This window comes from Rana temporaria, chromosome 11 (assembly GCF_905171775.1).
Source record: "Rana temporaria chromosome 11, aRanTem1.1, whole genome shotgun sequence".
Lineage (NCBI taxonomy): Eukaryota > Metazoa > Chordata > Amphibia > Anura > Ranidae > Rana > Rana temporaria.
Window position 1 is genome coordinate 142,070,071 of NC_053499.1, and position 20,490 is coordinate 142,090,560.

The 20,490-nt window shown below is 53.7% G+C and overlaps 1 protein-coding gene across 1 annotated transcript; it reads left to right on the top strand.

Moving 5' to 3' along the window:
* The first annotated feature begins 2,139 nt into the window (after nt 1-2,139).
* On the top strand, nt 2,140-20,322 carry LOC120917743 (uncharacterized protein KIAA0895-like). The gene is made up of 7 exons (XM_040329231.1): nt 2,140-2,265; nt 8,282-8,826; nt 14,355-14,498; nt 15,972-16,104; nt 16,947-17,252; nt 17,534-17,631; nt 19,217-20,322. Exons 2-7 carry the CDS (start codon nt 8,305-8,307, stop codon nt 19,379-19,381), a joined length of 1,368 nt encoding a protein of 455 aa, XP_040185165.1. The 5' UTR covers nt 2,140-2,265; nt 8,282-8,304; the 3' UTR covers nt 19,382-20,322.
* The last annotated feature ends 168 nt before the right edge of the window (nt 20,323-20,490 follow it).

The window sequence follows — 20,490 nt, forward strand, 5'->3', positions numbered from 1 at the left end:
ATGTCCTCTATTTCATTCCGGGACATTGTATTGTCCCAGAATGAGGGTACCCGGGACAGACATGTCAATTGCGGGACAGCCCCCGGCAATCCGGGACACGTGGGCACCCTACCAGGAACATGCTTTGGGAATCATTGTTTATTTGTCGCACCACTGATAGTTTATCTTCCAAGTGTATCTGTTCCAACTTCCTGTTCCTGCAAGGAAGATATTTCCCTCCAAAGGCTGACTTTCCTTTCCAGTGGTGAAGCCTGTGTTCTGTCAGATATGGCGACCCGTCAGAATTGGTAACGGAAGTGCCGTTTCGTCACCGCCATCTTGCTACACCCCGCACACGTCTACAGTAAGGATACACGGAGAAGGGGCCAAGCAGACATCTTGTTACACCCACCAAAGTTTTGCATTACACAGTTATTTTTTATTTATTTTTTTAACAGGAAACAGAGCATACATGGTGAAATGTATTATTTAGAAACCCCTCGGACTGTTTACATGTTGAATTTTAAAAGCAGCGGCAAATCTGCTGATCTCACAGGTTTGCTAATGTGACCGAACACCGCTGCTTTTATAATTCAGGTTTGAGTGTCCCGGTGTAGTGTCACATTCCGTTCCCTATCACAGAATGCTCCGGAAGTGACGTTGCGCTGAGAAATTTCGCACTGCGCATGCGCGATGCGTTCCAAACATTTGCGCGATGCGTTCTAAACGATTTGTGACAATACAGACCAGTGATGGCTCCCCATCACAGATTACTCCGGAAGTGACATTCCGTCGCCACCATCTTGCTACACCCCACACTCCTACACAGTAATGATAGACTGAGAAGGGGGCAAGCGGACATCTTGTTACACCCACCGGAGTTTTAGATTTCACAGTTATTTTCTACACAAAACGGAGCTTATATACTTAAATACAGTATTTGCAGGGCTTTTTTTCAGGGGGAACTTGGGGGAACTCAGTTCCACCACCTTTGGCTCAGACCCTTTGGTGCCTGCTCACCACAATCACTTGTAAACACAGAAGTCTGGTTTCTGTGTTTACAAGTGACAGCTCTGCACTCTGTGTGTAACCCCTCCCTGAACTCTGCACACTGTATATAATGCAATCCTGGGGGCAGATCCACAAAGAAATTACGCCGGCGTATCTATTGATACACCGCGTAATTTCAAAGTTCCCGCGTCGTATCTTTGTTTTGTATCCACAAAACAAGATACGAAGGAATCCGTTCTGTGTTGAAAAAAACTGTAAAATCTAATGATGGTGGAGACGGAACATCACTTCCGTTACAAAATCTGACGGAGTTCTGACAAACTGTCAAACCTGGCAGACTATCGAACCACGTCACTACTTACTGTGACGTGGAATCAGCTATTGCAGAAAAACACACGCATTGCACATGCGCAGTGCGTCATCGCTGATGTCAGGACACTTGCATTTTAAATTCGCCGACCGACGGCCACGTTGCTACACTCGGCCGTATTAAGCCAGCAGCCAGCAGTCAGAAGGGGGCAGCGGACATCTTTTTACACCCACCCAAATCTTTCATTTTACACTTATGTTTAGCACTAAGCTGAGCTTATATAGTGAAATACGGTATTTTCAAATCCGTCACACTGTTTTCATGTTGAATTTTAAAAGTTTGGTGTTCTGTCAGATTAGCAACCCTGTCAGATCTGCAGGCTTGTTGCTGCTTTTAAAATTCAACATTCAAACAGTGTCGTGGACTTCTAAATACTGTTTTGAACTATATAAGCTCAGTTTACTATTAAAGATAAGTGTGGAATCATGCAAGACTTGGGTGGGTGTAAAAAGATGTCCGCTGTCGCCTTCTGACTGCAGGTATTCCGTCAGATTCGGCGACCTGTTAGAATTGGTAACGGAAGTGACGTCTTATCGCCGCCATCTTGATACACCCCGCACTCCTCCACAGTAATAAAACACTGAGAAGGGGTGTTGCGGGGGGCACCAAGATGGCCGTAACAAACCACCCACAAAGGAAGGGCGGAAGAGGCACTGCCGCCATCTTGGAAAAGGTGATTCGGCCATACCTCAAAGCCTAGACGAGCTAGCCTAGTGTCTGGCTGTATACCCAGCCCTCAGTATATCTGACACCGCCACTCCCCTCCGGGTGTTCTGTACTGTCAGTCACATGGTATGAGGGGCGGGAATATGACATGTCCCGCCCTTCTATTCTTTTCTCCTCAGAGTTGGGCGAGTCTCCTGACGTCACACCCCGGGGAGACCGAACCGGATAATCACCTCAGGGTGAGTGTCATCCCCGTCCTCCGGTCATGTCTGTCCGTTTACTCTTCTATCAATCTAATCCCCATCTTTAAGTGTCCCCACTCCTCTCCTCCATCCTCCGATGTCCCGGGTCCCGTCACCTCCATCCTCCGATGTCCCGGGTCCCGTCACCTCCATCCTCCGATGTCCCGGGTTCCGTCACCTCCATCCTCCGATGTCCCGGGTCCCGTCACCTCCATCCTCCGATGTCCCGGGTTCCGTCACCTCCATCCTCCGATGTCCCGGGTCCCGTCACCTCCATCCTCCGATGTCCCGGGTCCCGTCACCCCCATCCTCCGATGTCCCGGGTCCCGTCACCTCCATCCTCCGATGTCCCGGGTCCCGTCACCTCCATCCTCCGATGTCCCGGGTCCCGTCACCCCCATCCTCCGATGTCCCGGGTCCCGTCACCTCCGATGTCCCGGGTCCTGTCACCCCCATCCTCCGATGTCCCGGGTCCTGTCACCCCCATCCTCCGATGTCCCGGGTCCTGTCACCTCCATCCTCCGATGTCCCGGGTCCAGTCACCTCCATCCTCCGATGTCCCGGGTCCCGTCACCTCCATCCTCCGATGTCCCGGGTCCTGTCACCTCCATCCTCCGATGTCCCGGGTCCTGTCACCTCCATCCTCCGATGTCCCGGGTCCCGTCACCTCCATCCTCCGATGTCCCGGGTCCCGTCACCTCCATCCTCCGATGTCCCGGGTCCCGTCACCTCCATCCTCCGATGTCCCGGGTCCCGTCACCTCCGATGTCCCGGGTCCTGTCACCCCCATCCTCCGATGTCCCGGGTCCTGTCACCTCCATCCTCCGATGTCCCGGGTCCAGTCACCTCTATCCTCCGATGTCCCGGGTCCCGTCACCTCCATCCTCCGATGTCCCGGGTCCCGTCACCTCCATCCTCCGATGTCCCGGGTCCCGTCACCTCCATCCTCCGATGTCCCGGGTCCTGTCACCTCCATCCTCCGATGTCCCGGGTCCTGTCACCTCCGATGTCCCGGGTCCTGTCACCTCCATCCTCCGATGTCCCGGGTCCCGTCACCTCCATCCTCCGATGTCCCGGGTCCCGTCATCTCCATCCTCCGATGTCCCGGGTCCCGTCACCTCCGATGTCCCGGGTCCTGTCACCCCCATCCTCCGATGTCCCGGGTCCTGTCACCTCCATCCTCCGATGTCCCGGGTCCAGTCACCTCTATCCTCCGATGTCCCGGGTCCCGTCACCTCCATCCTCCGATGTCCCGGGTCCCGTCACCTCCATCCTCCGATGTCCCGGGTCCCGTCACCTCCATCCTCCGATGTCCCGGGTCCCGTCATCTCCATCCTCCGATGTCCCGGGTCCCGTCACCTCCGATGTCCCGGGTCCTGTCACCCCCATCCTCCGATGTCCCGGGTCCTGTCACCTCCATCCTCCGATGTCCCGGGTCCTGTCACCTCCATCCTCCGATGTCCCGGGTCCTGTCACCTCCATCCTCCGATGTCCCGGGTCCCGTCACCTCCATCCTCCGATGTCCCGGGTCCCGTCACCTCCATCCTCCGATGTCCCGGGTCCTGTCACCTCCATCCTCCGATGTCCCGGGTCCCGTCACCTCCATCCTCCGATATCCCGGGTCCCGTCACCTCCATCCTCCGATGTCCCGGGTCCCGTCACCTCCATCCTCCGATGTCCCGGGTCCTGTCACCTCCATCCTCCGATGTCCCGGGTCCTGTCACCTCCATCCTCCGATGTCCCGGGTCCCGTCACCTCCATCCTCCGATGTCCCGGGTCCCGTCACCTCCATCCTCCGATGTCCCGGGTCCCGTCACCTCCATCCTCCGATGTCCCGGGTCCTGTCACCTCCATCCTCCGATGTCCCGGGTCCCGTCACCTCCATCCTCCGATGTCCCGGGTCCTGTCACCTCCGATGTCCCGGGTCCTGTCACCTCCATCCTCCGATGTCCCGGGTCCCGTCATCTCCATCCTCCGATGTCCCGGGTCCTGTCCCCTCCGATGTCCCGGGTCCCGTCACCTCCATCCTCCGATGTCCCGGGTCCCGTCACCTCCATCCTCCGATGTCCCGGGTCCTGTCACCTCCATCCTCCGATGTCCCGGGTCCTGTCACCTCCATCCTCCGATGTCCCGGGTCCCGTCACCTCCATCCTCCGATGTCCCGGGTCCTGTCACCTCCATCCTCCGATGTCCCGGGTCCCGTCACCTTCATCCTCCGATGTCCCGGGTCCCGTCACCTCCATCCTCCGATGTCCCGGGTCCCGTCATCTCCATCCTCCGATGTCCCGGGTCCTGTCCCCTCCGATGTCCCGGGTCCTGTCACCTCCATCCTCCGATGTCCCGGGTCCCGTCATCTCCATCCTCCGATGTCCCGGGTCCTGTCACCTCCGATGTCCCGGGTCCTGTCACCCCCATCCTCCGATGTCCCGGGTCCAGTCACCTCCATCCTCCGATGTCCCGGGTCCCGTCACCTCCATCCTCCGATGTCCCGGGTCCCGTCACCTCCATCCTCCGATGTCCCGGGTCCTGTCCCCTCCGATGTCCCGGGTCCTGTCACCTCCATCCTCCGATGTCCCGGGTCCCGTCATCTCCATCCTCCGATGTCCCGGGTCCCGTCATCTCCATCCTCCGATGTCCCGGGTCCTGTCACCTCCATCCTCCGATGTCCCGGGTCCCGTCACCTCCATCCTCCGATGTCCTGGGTCCTGTCCCCTCCGATGTCCCGGGTCCTGTCACCTCCATCCTCCGATGTCCCGGGTCCCGTCATCTCCATCCTCCGATGTCCCGGGTCCCGTCATCTCCATCCTCCGATGTCCCGGGTCCTGTCACCTCCATCCTCCGATGTCCCGGGTCCTGTCACCTCCGTCCTCCGATGTCCCGGGTCCTGTCCCCTCCGATGTCCCGGGTCCCGTCACCTTCATCCTCCGATGTCCCGGGTCCCGTCATCTCCATCCTCCGATGTCCCGGGTCCTGTCACCTCCATCCTCCGATGTCCCGGGTCCTGTCACCTCCGATGTCCCGGGTCCTGTCACCTCCATCCTCCGATGTCCCGGGTCCCGTCATCTCCATCCTCCGATGTCCCGGGTCCTGTCCCCTCCGATGTCCCGGGTCCTGTCACCTCCATCCTCCGATGTCCCGGGTCCCGTCACCTCCATCCTCCGATGTCCCGGGTCCTGTCACCTCCGATGTCCCGGGTCCCGTCACCTCCATCCTCCGATGTCCCGGGTCCTCACCTCCATCCTCCGATGTCCCGGGTCCCGTCACCTCCATCCTCCGATGTCCCGGGTCCCGTCACCTCCATCCTCCGATGTCCCGGGTCCCGTCACCTCCATCCTCCGATGTCCCGGGTCCCGTCACCCCCATCCTCCGATGTCCCGGGTCCCGTCACCTCCATCCTCCGATGTCCCGGGTCCCGTCACCTCCATCCTCCGATGTCCCGGGTCCCGTCACCTCCATCCTCCGATGTCCCGGGTCCCGTCACCTCCATCCTCCGATGTCCCGGGTCCCGTCACCTCCATCCTCCGATGTCCCGGGTCCCGTCACCTCCATCCTCCGATGTCCCGTGTCCCGTCACCTCCATCCTCCGATGTCCCGGGTCCTGTCACCTCCATCCTCCGATGTCCCGGGTCCTGTCACCTCCATCCTCCGATGTCCCGGGTCCTGTCACCTCCATCCTCCGATGTCCCGGGTCCCGTCACCTCCATCCTCCGATGTCCCGGGTCCCGTCACCTCCATCCTCCGATGTCCCGGGTCCTGTCACCTCCATCCTCCGATGTCCCGGGTCCTGTCACCTCCATCCTCCGATGTCCCGGGTCCTGTCACCCCCATCCTCCGATGTCCCGGGTCCCGTCACCTCCATCCTCCGATGTCCCGGGTCCCGTCACCTCCATCCTCCGATGTCCCGGGTCCCGTCATCTCCATCCTCCGATGTCCCGGGTCCCGTCCCCTCCATCCTCCGATGTCCCGGGTCCTGTCACCTCCATCCTCCGATGTCCCGGGTCCTGTCACCTCCATCCTCCGATGTCCCGGGTCCCGTCACCTCCATCCTCCGATGTCCCGGGTCCTGTCACCTCCGATGTCCCGGGTCCTGTCACCTCCATCCTCCGATGTCCCGGGTCCCGTCATCTCCATCCTCCGATGTCCCGGGTCCTGTCCCCTCCGATGTCCCGGGTCCCGTCATCTCCATCCTCCGATGTCCCGGGTCCCGTCATCTCCATCCTCCGATGTCCCGGGTCCTGTCACCTCCATCCTCCGATGTCCCGGGTCCCGTCATCTCCATCCTCCGATGTCCCGGGTCCTGTCACCTCCATCCTCCGATGTCCCGGGTCCTGTCACCTCCGATGTCCCGGGTCCTGTCACCCCCATCCTCCGATGTCCCGGGTCCAGTCACCTCCATCCTCCGATGTCCCGGGTCCCGTCACCCCCATCCTCCGATGTCCCGGGTCCCGTCATCTCCATCCTCCGATGTCCCGGGTCCCGTCACCTCCATCCTCCGATGTCCCGGGTCCCGTCACCTCCATCCTCCGATGTCCCGGGTCCCGTCACCTCCATCCTCCGATGTCCCGGGTCCTGTCACCTCTATCCTCCGATGTCCCGGGTCCCGTCATCTCCATCCTCCGATGTCCCGGGTCCTGTCATCTCCATCCTCCGATGTCCCGGGTCCAGTCACCTCTATCCTCCGATGTCCCGGGTCCAGTCACCTCTATCCTCCGATGTCCCGGGTCCCGTCACCTCCATCCTCCGATGTCCCGGGTCCTGTCTCCTCCATCCTCCGATGTCCCGGGTCCCGTCACCTCCATCCTCCGATGTCCCGGGTCCCGTCACCTCCATCCTCCGATGTCCCGGGTCCCGTCACCTCCATCCTCCGATGTCCCGGGTCCCGTCATCTCCATCCTCCGATGTCCCGGGTCCTGTCCCCTCCGATGTCCCGGGTCCTGTCACCTCCATCCTCCGATGTCCCGGGTCCTGTCACCTCCGATGTCCCGGGTCCTGTCCCCTCCGATGTCCCGGGTCCTGTCACCTCCGATGTCCCGGGTCCTGTCCCCTCCGATGTCCCGGGTCCTGTCACCTCCGATGTCCCGGGTCCTGTCCCCTCCGATGTCCCGGGTCCTGTCACCTCCGATGTCCCGGGTCCCGTCATCTCCATCCTCCGATGTCCCGGGTCCTGTCATCTCCATCCTCCGATGTCCCGGGTCCCGTCACCTCCATCCTCCGATGTCCCGGGTCCCGTCACCTCCATCCTCCGATGTCCCGGGTCCCGTCACCTCCATCCTCCGATGTCCCGGGTCCCGTCACCTCCATCCTCCGATGTCCCGGGTCCCGTCACCTCCATCCCCCGATGTCCCGGGTCCTGTCCCCTCCATCCTCCGATGTCCTGGGTCCTGTCTCCTCCATCCTCCGATGTCCCGGGTCCCGTCACCTCCATCCTCCGATATCCCGGGTCCCGTCACCTCCATCCTCCGATATCCCGGGTCCCGTCACCTCCATCCTCCGATATCCCGGGTCCCGTCACCTCCATCCTCCGATGTCCCGGGTCCTGTCACCTCCGATGTCCCGGGTCCTGTCATTTCCATCCTCCGATGTCCCGGGTCCTGTCTCCTCCATCCTCCGATGTCCCGGGTCCTGTCCCCTCCATCCTCCGATGTCCCGGGTCCTGTCTCCTCCATCCTCCGATGTCCCGGGTCCCGTCACCTCCATCCTCCGATATCCCGGGTCCCGTCACCTCCATCCTCCGATATCCCGGGTCCCGTCACCTCCATCCTCCGATATCCCGGGTCCTGTCACCTCCGATGTCCCGGGTCCTGTCATTTCCATCCTCCGATGTCCCGGGTCCTGTCACCTCCATCCTCCGATGTCCCGGGTCCTGTCACCTCCATCCTCCGATGTCCCGGGTCCTGTCACCTCCATCCTCCGATGTCCCGGGTCCTGTCACCTCCGATGTCCCGGGTCCTGTCACCTCCATCCTCCGATGTCCCGGGTTCCTGTGTGTGACATTCTCTCTGTCTCTCCTCAGGTTCGGTTCTCCCTGTAATCAGAATGGTTCTGGTTTCCGGTCCCCAGTCCTGCAGCAGAGGGATGTCGTCTACCTCCGTACGCGGTAATACCGCCAAACCCAAGAGAACATCTCCGCAGAGCAATGGCCTGGCCTCCCCGGCCTCTAATCCCAGCTCCCGACGTTCCACTGTAAATCGGACCCGAACCCTGGCGGTGGAGCCCCCTGCCTCCAGGAGGTTGTCGGGATGTTCCTTGTACATGGGGACGTGTAGCTCGATGCGGCGAAGCGAGAGCACCTGCACCATTAACAACAGTGGCAGTCCTCGTGGCAGATTACGAAGCTCGGGGTCTCTACCTTCTATCAGCAGAGCCGCCACCGCAAATCGCACCCTAAAGAAGAGTTCGTGCCTCCTGGTCGCTCTTCGCCCCACAAATGTGGAACAGGAACGGGACAAATTCTTTCTCTCCAATTATACCCACAATCCCCAGTTCCAGTATGAGGAGCCGCTGCCGGTCGCTGTGCTGGAGAAGTATAGCGAGGCATCGGTCCAATTCCTTGTGCAGGTTGGAATGGAATGTCCCCCCCCCGGCTGGTTCACCAGATCCCAGGCTGTAACCAAGACCTGTATATGTAGAGCTGATTACAGAGGGCCAGATTCTCCAATATTCTGCGGCGGCCTCGCGTAAGCTATTTACACTACGCCGCCGCAACTTACTGGAGCAAGTGCCGTATTCCTCAATCACTTGCTCCGTAGTTTGCGGAGGCGTAGTGTAAAAGGCCCGGCGTATCCCCGCGTATTTCAAAGGGGGCGGCTTATATTTAAATTAAGCGCGCCCCCGTTTCGATCGAACTGCGCATGCGCCGGGCTAAAAATAGCCCAGTGCGCATGCTCCAGTTCTCGGCGGAAAACGTCAATGACGCCGACGTGTGCGTCATTGACGTAAAGTCGTATTCAAGAACGACTTAGGAAAACGACGTACCCGACGGGAAAAGACGACGCAGACCCGACGCCATACTTAACATGGCATACGTGGGACTGGCGTAAAGGTTACCCCTCATATAGCAGGGGTAACCTTACGCTTTTGTTCGTGAATCGGCGTATCAGGCTCATTTGCATAAACAAATGAGACCTGAACGTAAACGCCACCTAGCGGCCGGCGGCGAATTACATTTAAGAATGGACAGTGTAAGTGACTTACACATGTCGGATCTACAGCGTATCTATGCGAAAATGATTCTAGGAATCACTCGCATAGATACGCGGGTCAAAAAACAGAGATACGGCGGAGTTTCCTGAGATACACCGTCGTAACTCTGCTGAGAATATGGCCCAGAATGACCAGTCATTGCTACTCGGCTTGTAGATCCCTGACCACAGAATGACCAATCATTGTTAGTGATCTTGTAGATCCCCAATTACAGAATGACCAATCATTACTACCGGACTTGTAGATCGCTGACCACAGTATGACCAATCATTGTTACTGGGTGCGGAGAAAGGGATTCCCTGCTGACCGCTTCTGTGTTTTTACACTCACTTGCCACAATCCTGAGGGGTTGGGAACTCATTAACCACTTAAGACCCGGACCATTATGCAGGTAAAGGACCAGGCCCCTTTTTGCGATTCGGCGCTGCGTCACTTTAACTGACAATTGCGCGGTCGTGCGACGTGGCTCCCAAACAATATTGTTGTCCTTTTTTCTCTTCCGTTCATGGACGGACACAGCAGCCTTTGACCTTAGGGTTATATCCGCTTCCTTCCAGGAAGCGGATATAACCCTAAGGTCAAAGGCTGCTGTGTCCGTCCATGAACTCAGAGAAATGGATTTTACGGTGAGTACAAAAATCCTATTTTCCCCACAAATAGAGCTTTCTTTTGGTGGTATTTGATCACCTCTGCGTTTTTTATTTTTTGCGCTATAAACAAAAATAGAGCGACAATTTAAAAATAAATGCAATATTTTTTACTTTTTGCTATAATAAATATCCCCAAAAAAAATATATATATATATATAAAAAAAGTTTTTTTTCCCTCAGTTTTGGCCGATACGTATTCTTCTACATATTTTTGGTAAAAAAAATCGCAATAAGCGTTTATTGATTGGTTTGCGCAAATTTTTTTTTTACTACTAATGGCGGCGATCAGTGATTTCTTTTTTTTCGTGACTGCGACATTATGGCGGACACATCTGACACTTTTGACACATTTTTGGGACCATTGTCATTTTCACAGCGATCAGTAGTGCTATAAAAATGCACTGATTACTGTGAAAATGACACTGGCAGTGAAGGGGTTAACCAGGAGGGGGCGCTGTAGGGGTTAAGTGTGTACCAAGAGAGTGTTCTTACTGTGGGGGTGGGGCGTGGCGCGTGGCTGTGCGTGTGATGTCATTGATCGTCGTTCCCTATGACAGGGAACAGACGATCACTGACAGCCACACTAGGAAGAACGGGGAGAGGTTTGTTTACACTTACCTCTCCCCGTTCTTCCTCTCTGTGATCCGATCGCGGGACACCGGCGGCGATCGAGTCCGCATTTCCCACGGGCGCGGTCACGGAGGACATGCGCCGTGGGTCACGGCGGCGCGCTCGTGACCCACAGCTGGGCATCTTAAAGGGGACGTACCTGTACATCCATGTGCCCAGCTGTGCCATTCTACCGACGTAAATAGTCGTGCAGCGTTCCTTAACCGGTTAAGGGGCAATGCTTGCTGCTCAGGACCTTTTTTTTTGGGAGGTCTAAGAGGCATTACCCTGACTGACAGACCAGATCCTGTGCTGAGGTAGGGCTCTCTCTCTCCGCAGAGGCTATTCAGGTCAACCTTTGCTTTGAGTACCGCTGTCTATCCTGTCATGAAGTGCTGGGACTTGTAGTTCATCTATTTATTACTAGATATTACTAAGAGCTGTGGGAGCTTTTACTCCTATTTTTGCTGTGAGTTACTACAAGACTGGCTGGTCCCTGGTATTGATGGGAGTCCTCGTTCTCCTGGCGGCAGATCCCCCCCCCGGAACCCCCCATTGTGTGATCCCCAAATGACCATTGTTACTGGGCTTGTAAATCTGTAGTCCCAGAATCGACAACCACTCTCCCCAGTCTTGTAGATCCCTAATTCCAGAAAGGCCAGCCAATGTCATTAAACTTGTAGATCCCTAATCACAGATTGGCCAACCAATGTCAGTGTCTTTATAGATCCTCTGTTCATAGAATGACCAACCAATGTCTGTGTCCTTGTAGATCTCCAACTTCAGAATGACCAATTAACGTCATTGAGCTTGTAGATCCCTAATCACAGATTGGCCAATCAATGTTTGTATCCTTGTAGATCCCTAATCACATTGGCCCAGATTCAGGTACATTTGCGCGATATTTGCGGGGGAGCAGGGCAACGATTTTGCCCTGCGCCCCCGCAAATATTTTGCGCTGCCCTCGATTCACGGAGCAGTAGCTCTGTAAATTGCGAGGGCGCGCCGGCAAAATTGCCCGGCGTAAGCGCGCGCAATGTAAATGATCCCGCCGGGGGCGGGAATCATTTAAATTAGGCGCGCTCCCGCGCCGAGCGTACAGCGCATGCTCCGTCGGGAAACTTTCCCGACGTGCATTGCGGCAAATGAGGTTGCAAGGACGTCATTTGCTTCAAAGTGAAGGCTGCCCCTTCTAATAGTAGGGGCAGCCAATGCTAAAGTATAGCCGCCGCTCCCGCGACGTGAAATTTGAATTTCACGTCGTTTGCGTAAGTGATTTGTGAATGGCGCTGAATTTCACGTCGCGGGAGCGGCGGCTATACTTTAGCATTGGCTGCCCCTACTATTAGAAGGGGCAGCCTTGCGCTAAAGTTGCTGTACGGAAACTCCGTACCTGGCTTGCGCAGGGCCCGCGCAAGTTTGTGAATCAGTGGTAGTATGCAATTTGCATACTACACGCTGATCACAATGGGAGCGCCCCCTAGCGTTCCACGCAAGAATGCAGCCTAAAATCTGCGTGGCATAAGAGCCTTATGCCGCGCAGATTTTAGGCTGCAGTTGGTGTAACAAGGTTCCTGAAACAGGAGCACTCGTTACACCGGAGCAAGTATGGTTACACGGGCGCAATTGCTTCTTGAATCTGGGCCACTATAACCAATCAATGCCAGTGGGCTTGTAGATCCCCAATTACAGATTGACCAACCAATGTCAGTGTCCTTGTAGATCCCGAATTCCAGAATGACCAACCAATGTCAGTGTCCTTGTAGATCCCCAATTCCAGAATGACCAACCAATGTCAGTGTCCTTGTAGATCCCCAATTACAGATTGACCAACCAATGTCAGTGTCCTTGTAGATCCTGAATTCCAGAATGACCAACCAATGTCAGTGTCCTTGTAGATCCCCAATTACAGATTGACCAACCAATGTCAGTGTCCTTGTAGATCCTGAATTCCAGAATGACCAACCAATGTCAGTGTCCTTGTAGATCCCGAATTCCAGAATGACCAACCAATGTCAGTGTCCTTGTAGATCCCGAATTCCAGAATGACCAACCAATGTCAGTGACCTTGTAGATCCCTAATTATAGAATGACCAACTATTGACAGGTCAGTTTTGGGCGCCAAATCACAAAAAGGATATCAGGGAACTGGAGAAAGTGCAGAGAAGGGCAGGCAAACTGATAAGGGCCATGAAGGAGCTCAGCTATGAGGAAAAATTAGAGGAGTTGAGAAGAGGAGATTGGGGGGGGGGGGGGTGTATGATACTTGGTGTTGAGTTTTCTCACTTTAAGGTCATCAAAGAGGACACGGGGCAATCTTTACGTCTAGAGCAGGGGTCTCCAAACTTTCAAAGCAAAGGGCCACTTTACTTTCCTTAAGGCTTTTTTGGGGGGGCCAGAATGTGCCCAGTGAGAAGAAAAAATGCCCCGGCATCAGTGCCCATAATTGGTTTTAATGAGGGGAAATAGTGACCCATTCTTGATATCAATGAGGAGAATAGTACCCCATTGATGGTGTGAGTAGCAGTAGAGGGAATGGTGCCCCATCATTGGTGTCGTGGAATATTGCCCCAAGGGCCAGATAAAGGCAATAAAAGGGGCACATCCGGCCCGCAGTTTGGAGACCATTGGTCTAGAGGAAAAGAGATTTAGGCCTAGATTCACGTAGGGCGGCATTACGTTGTGCAGGCGTAGCGTATCTTATTTACGCTATGCCGCCGCTACTTAGAGAGGCAAGTTCTGTATTCACAAAGCACTTGCGTCCTAAGTTATGGCGGCGTAGCGTAAATCGGCCGGCGTAAGCGCGCGTAATTCAAATGTGGAAGAGGTGGGCGTGTTTTATGTAAATTGAGCATGACCCCACGTAAATGACGCTTCGAACGAATGGCGCATGCGCCGTCCCTGGACGTATCCCAGTGCGCATGCGTCGGATAGAAAGCCTAAGATACGGCGAACACTGCCTACGACGTGAACGTAACTTACGCACAGCCCTATTCACGTACGGCTTACGTAAACGACGTAAAAAGATACTCCTGTTCCGACGTCCATACCTTACATGGGCTGCGCCACCTAGAGACCAGCTTTATCTTTACGCCGGCGTATGTCTTACGTAAACGGCGTAACTAATTGCGACAGGCGTACGTACGTTCGTGAATCGGCGTATCTTGGTCATTTACATATTCGACGCCAAAATTAACGGAAGCGCCACCTAGCGGCCAGCGTAAATATACACCCCAAGATACAACGGCGTAGGAGACTTACGCCGCTCGTATCTTGGCCAAATCTATGCGTAGATACGACGGCGGCCATTCGGACTTACGACGGCGTATCTGGAGATACGCTGTTGTAAGTCTTTGAGAATCTGGCCCTTAATCTCCAAATATGGAAAGGCTTCTTCACAGTAAGAGCTGTGTGACTGTGGAATAGACTCCCTCCAGAGGTGGTTCTGGCCAGCTCAGTAGATTGCTTTTTTTTCCTTCTGTTGGTTTAATTGGATAGACTTTTGTCTTTTTTCAAACAGATTACCTATGTAACTATGACCACTGGCTTGTAGATCCCTATATACATGTATCTTATAAAGAAGAAAATGTCTTTCTGCTCATTTGTATGGCTCTGTCTGTGCAGGCTCTGCGGATCCTCAATGCCGTCATCAGTAAATATGGAAACTATGAGAACTTTGAGTTAATGACTGGAGGAAAATTACTCAGCAAGAGTCAGATCTGGTCCTGCTGTCGCCGTTACATGCAGAAAGAGGGCTGCAGCGGGGAGGTGAGACTGACTGGCTTACACATGCACAGTATGGAGGGTGTTAGGAAGAGGGAAGTATATAGAAGGGGGAGGATGCTTTTAGGAAGAGAGTGCAATATAAAGGAGGGTTGGGGTAGGAGGAGGGTGCCCTGGGGTGGGGGGTTGTAGGAGTAGGGTTCAGTCGGGGGAGGATTTGGTGTTGCCCGTCTGTCTCTCTCCTCTCACATATTGGGTGCATTCTCTTTCTTTTTCCTGAAACCTTCTTTGTGATGTCTGTCTTTCTCTTTCTTTTTCTCACAAATATTGGGTGCTGTCTGTCTGTCTTTCTCACACATATAGGGTGTTGTCTGTCTTTCTCACACATATAGGGTGTTGTCTGTCTTTCTCTTTCTCACACATATTGGGTGCTGTCTGTCTGTCTTTCTCACACATATAGGGGCCAGATTCTCGTACGATCGCGTAACTTTGTGCGGGCGTAACGTATCTGATTTACGTTACGCCTCCGCAACTTAGACGGGCAAGTGCTGTATTCTCAAAGCACTTGCTCCGTAAGTTGCGGCGGCGTAGCGTAAATCGGCCGGCGTAAGCCCGCCTAATTCAAATTTGGATCAGGGGGGCGTGTTTTATGTAAATCTTCTGTGACCCGACGTGATTGACGTTTTTCCCGAACGGCGCATGCGCCGTCCGTGGAATTTCCCAGTGTGCATTGCTCCAAAGTACGCCGCAAGGACGTCATTGGTTTCGACGTGAACGTAAATGACGTCCAGCCCCATTCACGGACGACTTACGCAAACGACATAACTTTTTAAAATTTTGACGTGGGAACGACGGCCATACTTAACATTGTTACGCCGCACTTACGCCACCATATAGCAGGGGTAACTATACGCCGGGAAAAGCCTAACGTAAACGGCGTAACTTTACTGCGTCGGCCGGGCGTACGTTCGGGAATTCGCGTATCTAGCTAATTTGCATACTCAACGCGGAATTCGACGGAAGCGCCACCTAGCGGCCAGCATAAATATGCAGTTACGATCCGACGGCGTAAAAGACTAACGCCTGTCGGATCTAACAGATATCTATGCGTAACTGATTCTAAGAATCAGGCGCATAGATACGACGGCGCAACGCAGAGATACGACGGCGCAACGCAGAGATACGACGGCGTATCTGGAGATATACGCCGTCGTATCTCCACTGAGAATCCGGGCCATAGGGTGCTGTCTGCCTTTCTCTTTCTCACACATATAGGGTGCTGTCTGTCTTTCTCTTTCTCACACATATAGGGTGCTGTCTGTCTTTCTCACACATATAGGGTGCTGTCTGTCTTTCTCTTTCTCACACATATAGGGTGCTGTCTGTCTTTCTCACATATATAGGGCGCTGTCTGTCTTTCTCTTTCTCACACATATTGGGTTCTGTGTGTGTGTCTCTCTCTCTTTCTGTCAAACATTGGAAGGTTTCCATGCTGTCTCTTTATCTGGTGCTCTCCAGGTGGTGGTCCAGCTCACAGAAGACCTCCTTTCTCAGGCAGTCATGACGAATGAGAATAGCCGACCCACATTAACCATCAACTTACTAGCTGCTCGGCAATATTGGCTGGAGGGAGTGCTCCGACATGAGATAGGTGTGTGCAAATGGAGCCATCCCAGTTGGCATGTCAGGGTGGTGTTCCCACTGTGCATCGTAATGGAGTTGGGATGAGGTGTGTATCATGATAGAAGGAGGTGCCAGCCATGTATCAGGATGGGTGAAGATGTCAGTCTATATATGGGCTGGATATCACGGTGGACTGGGGTGCTGGTCTGCACATGGGGTGGAGTAGGGTGCTGGTCTCCATCTGGTCTGCACATGGGGTGCTGGTCTGCACATGGGATGGTGTGTGGTGCTGGTCTGCACATGGGATAAGATTGGGTGCTGGCGCTGCACTTGGCATGAGGTGCGGTACTGGTATGCGCATGGGGTGCTGGTCTGCACATGGGATGGAGTGGCATGCTGGGCTGCACGTGGGGTGCTGGTCTGCACATCAGGGTGCTGGTCTGCACGTGGGATGGGGTGGGGTGCTGGTCTGCATGTGGAATGGAGTGGGGTGCTGGTCTGCACGTGGGATGGGGTGGGGTGCTGGTCTGCATGTGGAATGGAGTGGGGTGCTGGTCTGCACGTGGGATGGAGTGGGGTGCTGGTGTGCACATGGGGTAGAGTGGGGTGGTGGCCTGCACATGGGATAAGATTGGGTGCTGGCCTGCACGTGGCATGGCATGGGGTGCTTGCCTGCACGTGGCATAGGGTGCTTGCCTGCAGGTGGCATGGGGTGCTTGCCTGCACGTAGCGTGGGGTGCTGGCCTGCACATGGGGTGGGGTGCTGGTCTGTGTATCATCAGGATTTGGGATTTTTTATATCTGGGTGGAGTGGGGTAGCTGTATAATATCCGATGATGACAGTCCATTTTTCTCACTCTGGTGCTGCAGGCACACATTACTTGCGTGGGGTGAATGATGCCCAGCAGCCCTGGCACGGTTCAGAAGGACGAAAACAGTTTGGACTGAAGCCCGCGAACCCTACAGAGGAAGGCTTAGCCAGTCTGCACAGTGTCCTCTTCCGAAAACACCCATATCTGTGGCGTGGCGCCTTGCTTTATTACACTGTCAGCCGTGCCGCCACCTTCAGCTTCTCCGAACTCTTCCAGGACTTGCAGCAGTTTGTAGAAAATCCGGCTGTACGGTGGGAGTACTGTGTGCGAGCCAAACGAGGACAGAGAGACACCGCCCAACCAGGCAAGAGATCAGAGACCGAGAACCAGCTATTGGCTGAACACCAATACTGTTCTTCCAGTTGTATTGATCCATGAAGTTAAATAATCAGTCTGTGAGGTCCGGAATTCTATACTGTCATAAAGATGTCATATCAGTAGTGAAATGTTGATTGGTTGCCATGGGGAGCGTGTATATATGTAGAGTGAAGTCATATCTGTGAGCTTTTATATGAGGACTTTTTATAGACCTGTATGGAGATCCACAGCTTGGCACTAACCATTGTGGCATTCTTGTGTTTCCAGGCTGCTTCAGTAAGGACCAGGTCTATTTGGATGGGATTATCCGCATTCTGCGGCACAGACGATCCATCGACTTCCGTCTGCTGACCTCTCTGGGGAAGGTAAGAGGGTTCTGCAGTGCCAAGGCGGGGAAGACACATTTCACATTTTAGGCTCCTGTCAGGATTGGGATGTCTATGGGTTAAAGTGACCCCCACTAATAGACTTGTGTTGGATGAAGGATCACAGCCAGTGGGCAAAAAGAACATGCATGTCTATTATCTTACATCTATAATCCATAAATGACCACCTGACATTATGACTGGAAAGCCCTGTGGGGGTCACAGTATATGGGGGCTCAACCTGTGGCTCTCCAGCTGTTGCAAAACTGCAAGTCCCATGAGGCATTGCAAGTCGCTGACAGTCACAAGCATTACTCACAATGGCAGAGGCATGATGGGATTTGTAGTTCTGCAACAGCTGGATGGCCACAGGTTAAAGCGGGGTTCCACCCGCAATTTTTTTTTAAAGTCAACAGATACAAACACTGTAGCTGCTGACTTTTAATAAAGACACTTACCTGTCCTAGGCGCCCATGATGTCCCCCCCCCCCCCCCCCAGGCCGATCGCACGATCCTGGCAGCTCCCGGCGCCTCCATCCTTACTGAGGGAAACAGGCAGTGGAGCCTTGCGGCTTCACTGCCCGTTTCCTAATGCACATGCGCGAGTGGCACGGCGCTTTTGTGGTGAATGGGCGGCTGCTTTCTGGGATACACACAGTTCCCAGAAGGCAGCGCGCCCCATTCCCCAGAAGACACTGCGGGATCGGACGAGGAAGAAGACCTGCCTCAGTATGGGAAGAGGCAGATTAGGAACTTCCGCATAGCAACCGCCCTTTCTGGTAAGTAAAACATATATATATATATATTTTTTTTGCAGGATTTTTTATGTATTTGTTAGGGTGGAACTCCACTTTAAGCACCCATAGTATTGATTGACCGATTAAAATCTGAATTTCTAAGCCCTTTCCCCTGTCTCCCCACCCACTCTTCCTTTTTCTCTGCTTCTCTACCACATGATCTTCCAAGGTACTTCTAGCTCCCAAGTTGGTTAATTGATTGATGATTTCTATTTCCAATCACAAATATCCAGGCTATGTACCAGTTAGACCAATTGGGTCCGCCTGTCTGTTTTTTTATCCATTGCCCTCTATGGAGCGACGAATAGGTTGACACCTGCCGACATCTGATCCTATCCACTAAAAACGGAGGGGGGATCTGTTCCCCATCCATCTGGCGGACTAGACATGATGACAGTCGGATGAAAATGGACAGGTGGTCCGTTAACGTCTCACCGCCCTTAGAGGAAAGCGGACTGTGTCCATGTCCACTCTGCATCAGCGGAGCGGACATGGACCTGTCATCCGCCTGCTCAGCGAGAATCAGCGGAGAGATTCCCTACTGAGTGGACAGATCCGCCAGTGTGAGAGAGCCCTATATACTTATTAGGAGACATCTGTTCAGCACGTCTTTCTTTGCATGAACATAGGCAAGACATATCAAGGACACATCCTGCTTTGTGTGACTGTTATCCTTTGTGTTTGCAATTCCGTTTATGCCTTTATTGTATCATCTGTTACAGGTTTCCCTGATTTTCTGTTTGACATAGATAAAGAGTTGAAAAAAATAACTGTGTTTTTGTCCGCAGGTTTCTTTTGAAGATGCTGAAGGTCTGCAGAGATTCGCTGAGCTGGACAACGCTTGTCTGCCACACTTCATGCAGGACATGGAGAGGTATCACCAGCAGCTTAACCACATCATGGAAACCAACCAGTTGAGTGATGAGGAGCTGCAGATGCTGCTGCCAGAGTGACAGAGCCTGGCATTGGCTTGATTTGGCATTGTTCTTAGCTGTGTAGACCACTTAGGGCTCTATGACCTCCTGCCAGATCTTTGTAGAATGTTTTATCAATTCCCACCAGTGTCTTACCAACACTTTTTTTACCTTTTGTATGCATGCATGGTTTTGTTATGGGTGATGAAATCAAGAACACACGCCGGTTATTAATATGTCTGCTTCATTTACTCTATGAATTATCAGCAGATCAGCCCTGAAACAATGGACTTCAGTACTGGCGGTGGGCTCTGGCCCTAGTTAGGTTTATTTATTTATTGTATTTATAGAGCACACACGTCTGTCTCCCATGTCCCGCCTCCGAGGAGCTCACAAATTGATTATGGGGCCCATGCCTTCTAATGAACACAGTTTGGCCCACTGAGATGCTACCGATTATCTTTATGGATACTGCTGATAGTTTCCAGCCTTGATCGCTTGCCAATTGATCTAATCATCACTGTTGGCTGATCTTTACCATGAGTCTTTATTCGCCGTCCAGAACAGGCTGACAGATGTCTAAACACGTGTGTGTGTGTGTGGTATGAACTGTATTGTGTGTATACCAGGTGAGAGAATGATCAGATCAGCAGACTGACAACCTGAGAAGACCTGTGTCCTACCTGTGAGTGACGCATGAGATGCGGTCTATTGTATTCAACTTACCTCTGTGGGTTACAGACTGAACCCGACCTCATCCTTTATCCTTTATCACTGGTACATTGTATGTCATCTGACCCCTGTGTGTTACAGACTGAACTCTGACCTTGTCCTTCATCACTGGTACATTGTATGTCATCTGACCCCTGTGTGTTACAGACTGAACTCTGACCTTGTCCTTCATCACTGGTATATTATACGTCATCTGACCCTTGTGTGTTACAGACTGAACTCTGACCTTGTCCTTCATCACTGGTATATTATATGTCATCTGACCCCTAACCCTGGTCTTGATCACTGATATAATGTATGCCATCTGTGACCCCTGTGTCTTCCACACTGAACCCTGACCTCAGCCTTCATCACTGGAATGTTGTATGTCATCTGTCCTCTGTGTTACAAACTGAACAATGAACTCGACCTTCATC

Bases quoted from the DNA above. Each gene is read 5' to 3' on its own strand.
- LOC120917743 (XM_040329231.1), top strand. From the start codon at position 8,305: ATGGTTCTGGTTTCCGGTCCCCAGTCCTGCAGCAGAGGGATGTCGTCT. The intron at 14,499-15,971 runs GTGAGACTGACT...GGTGCTCTCCAG, and splicing joins AAGAGGGCTGCAGCGGGGAG to GTGGTGGTCCAGCTCACAGA. The intron at 16,105-16,946 runs GTGTGTGCAAAT...CTGGTGCTGCAG, and splicing joins AGTGCTCCGACATGAGATAG to GCACACATTACTTGCGTGGG.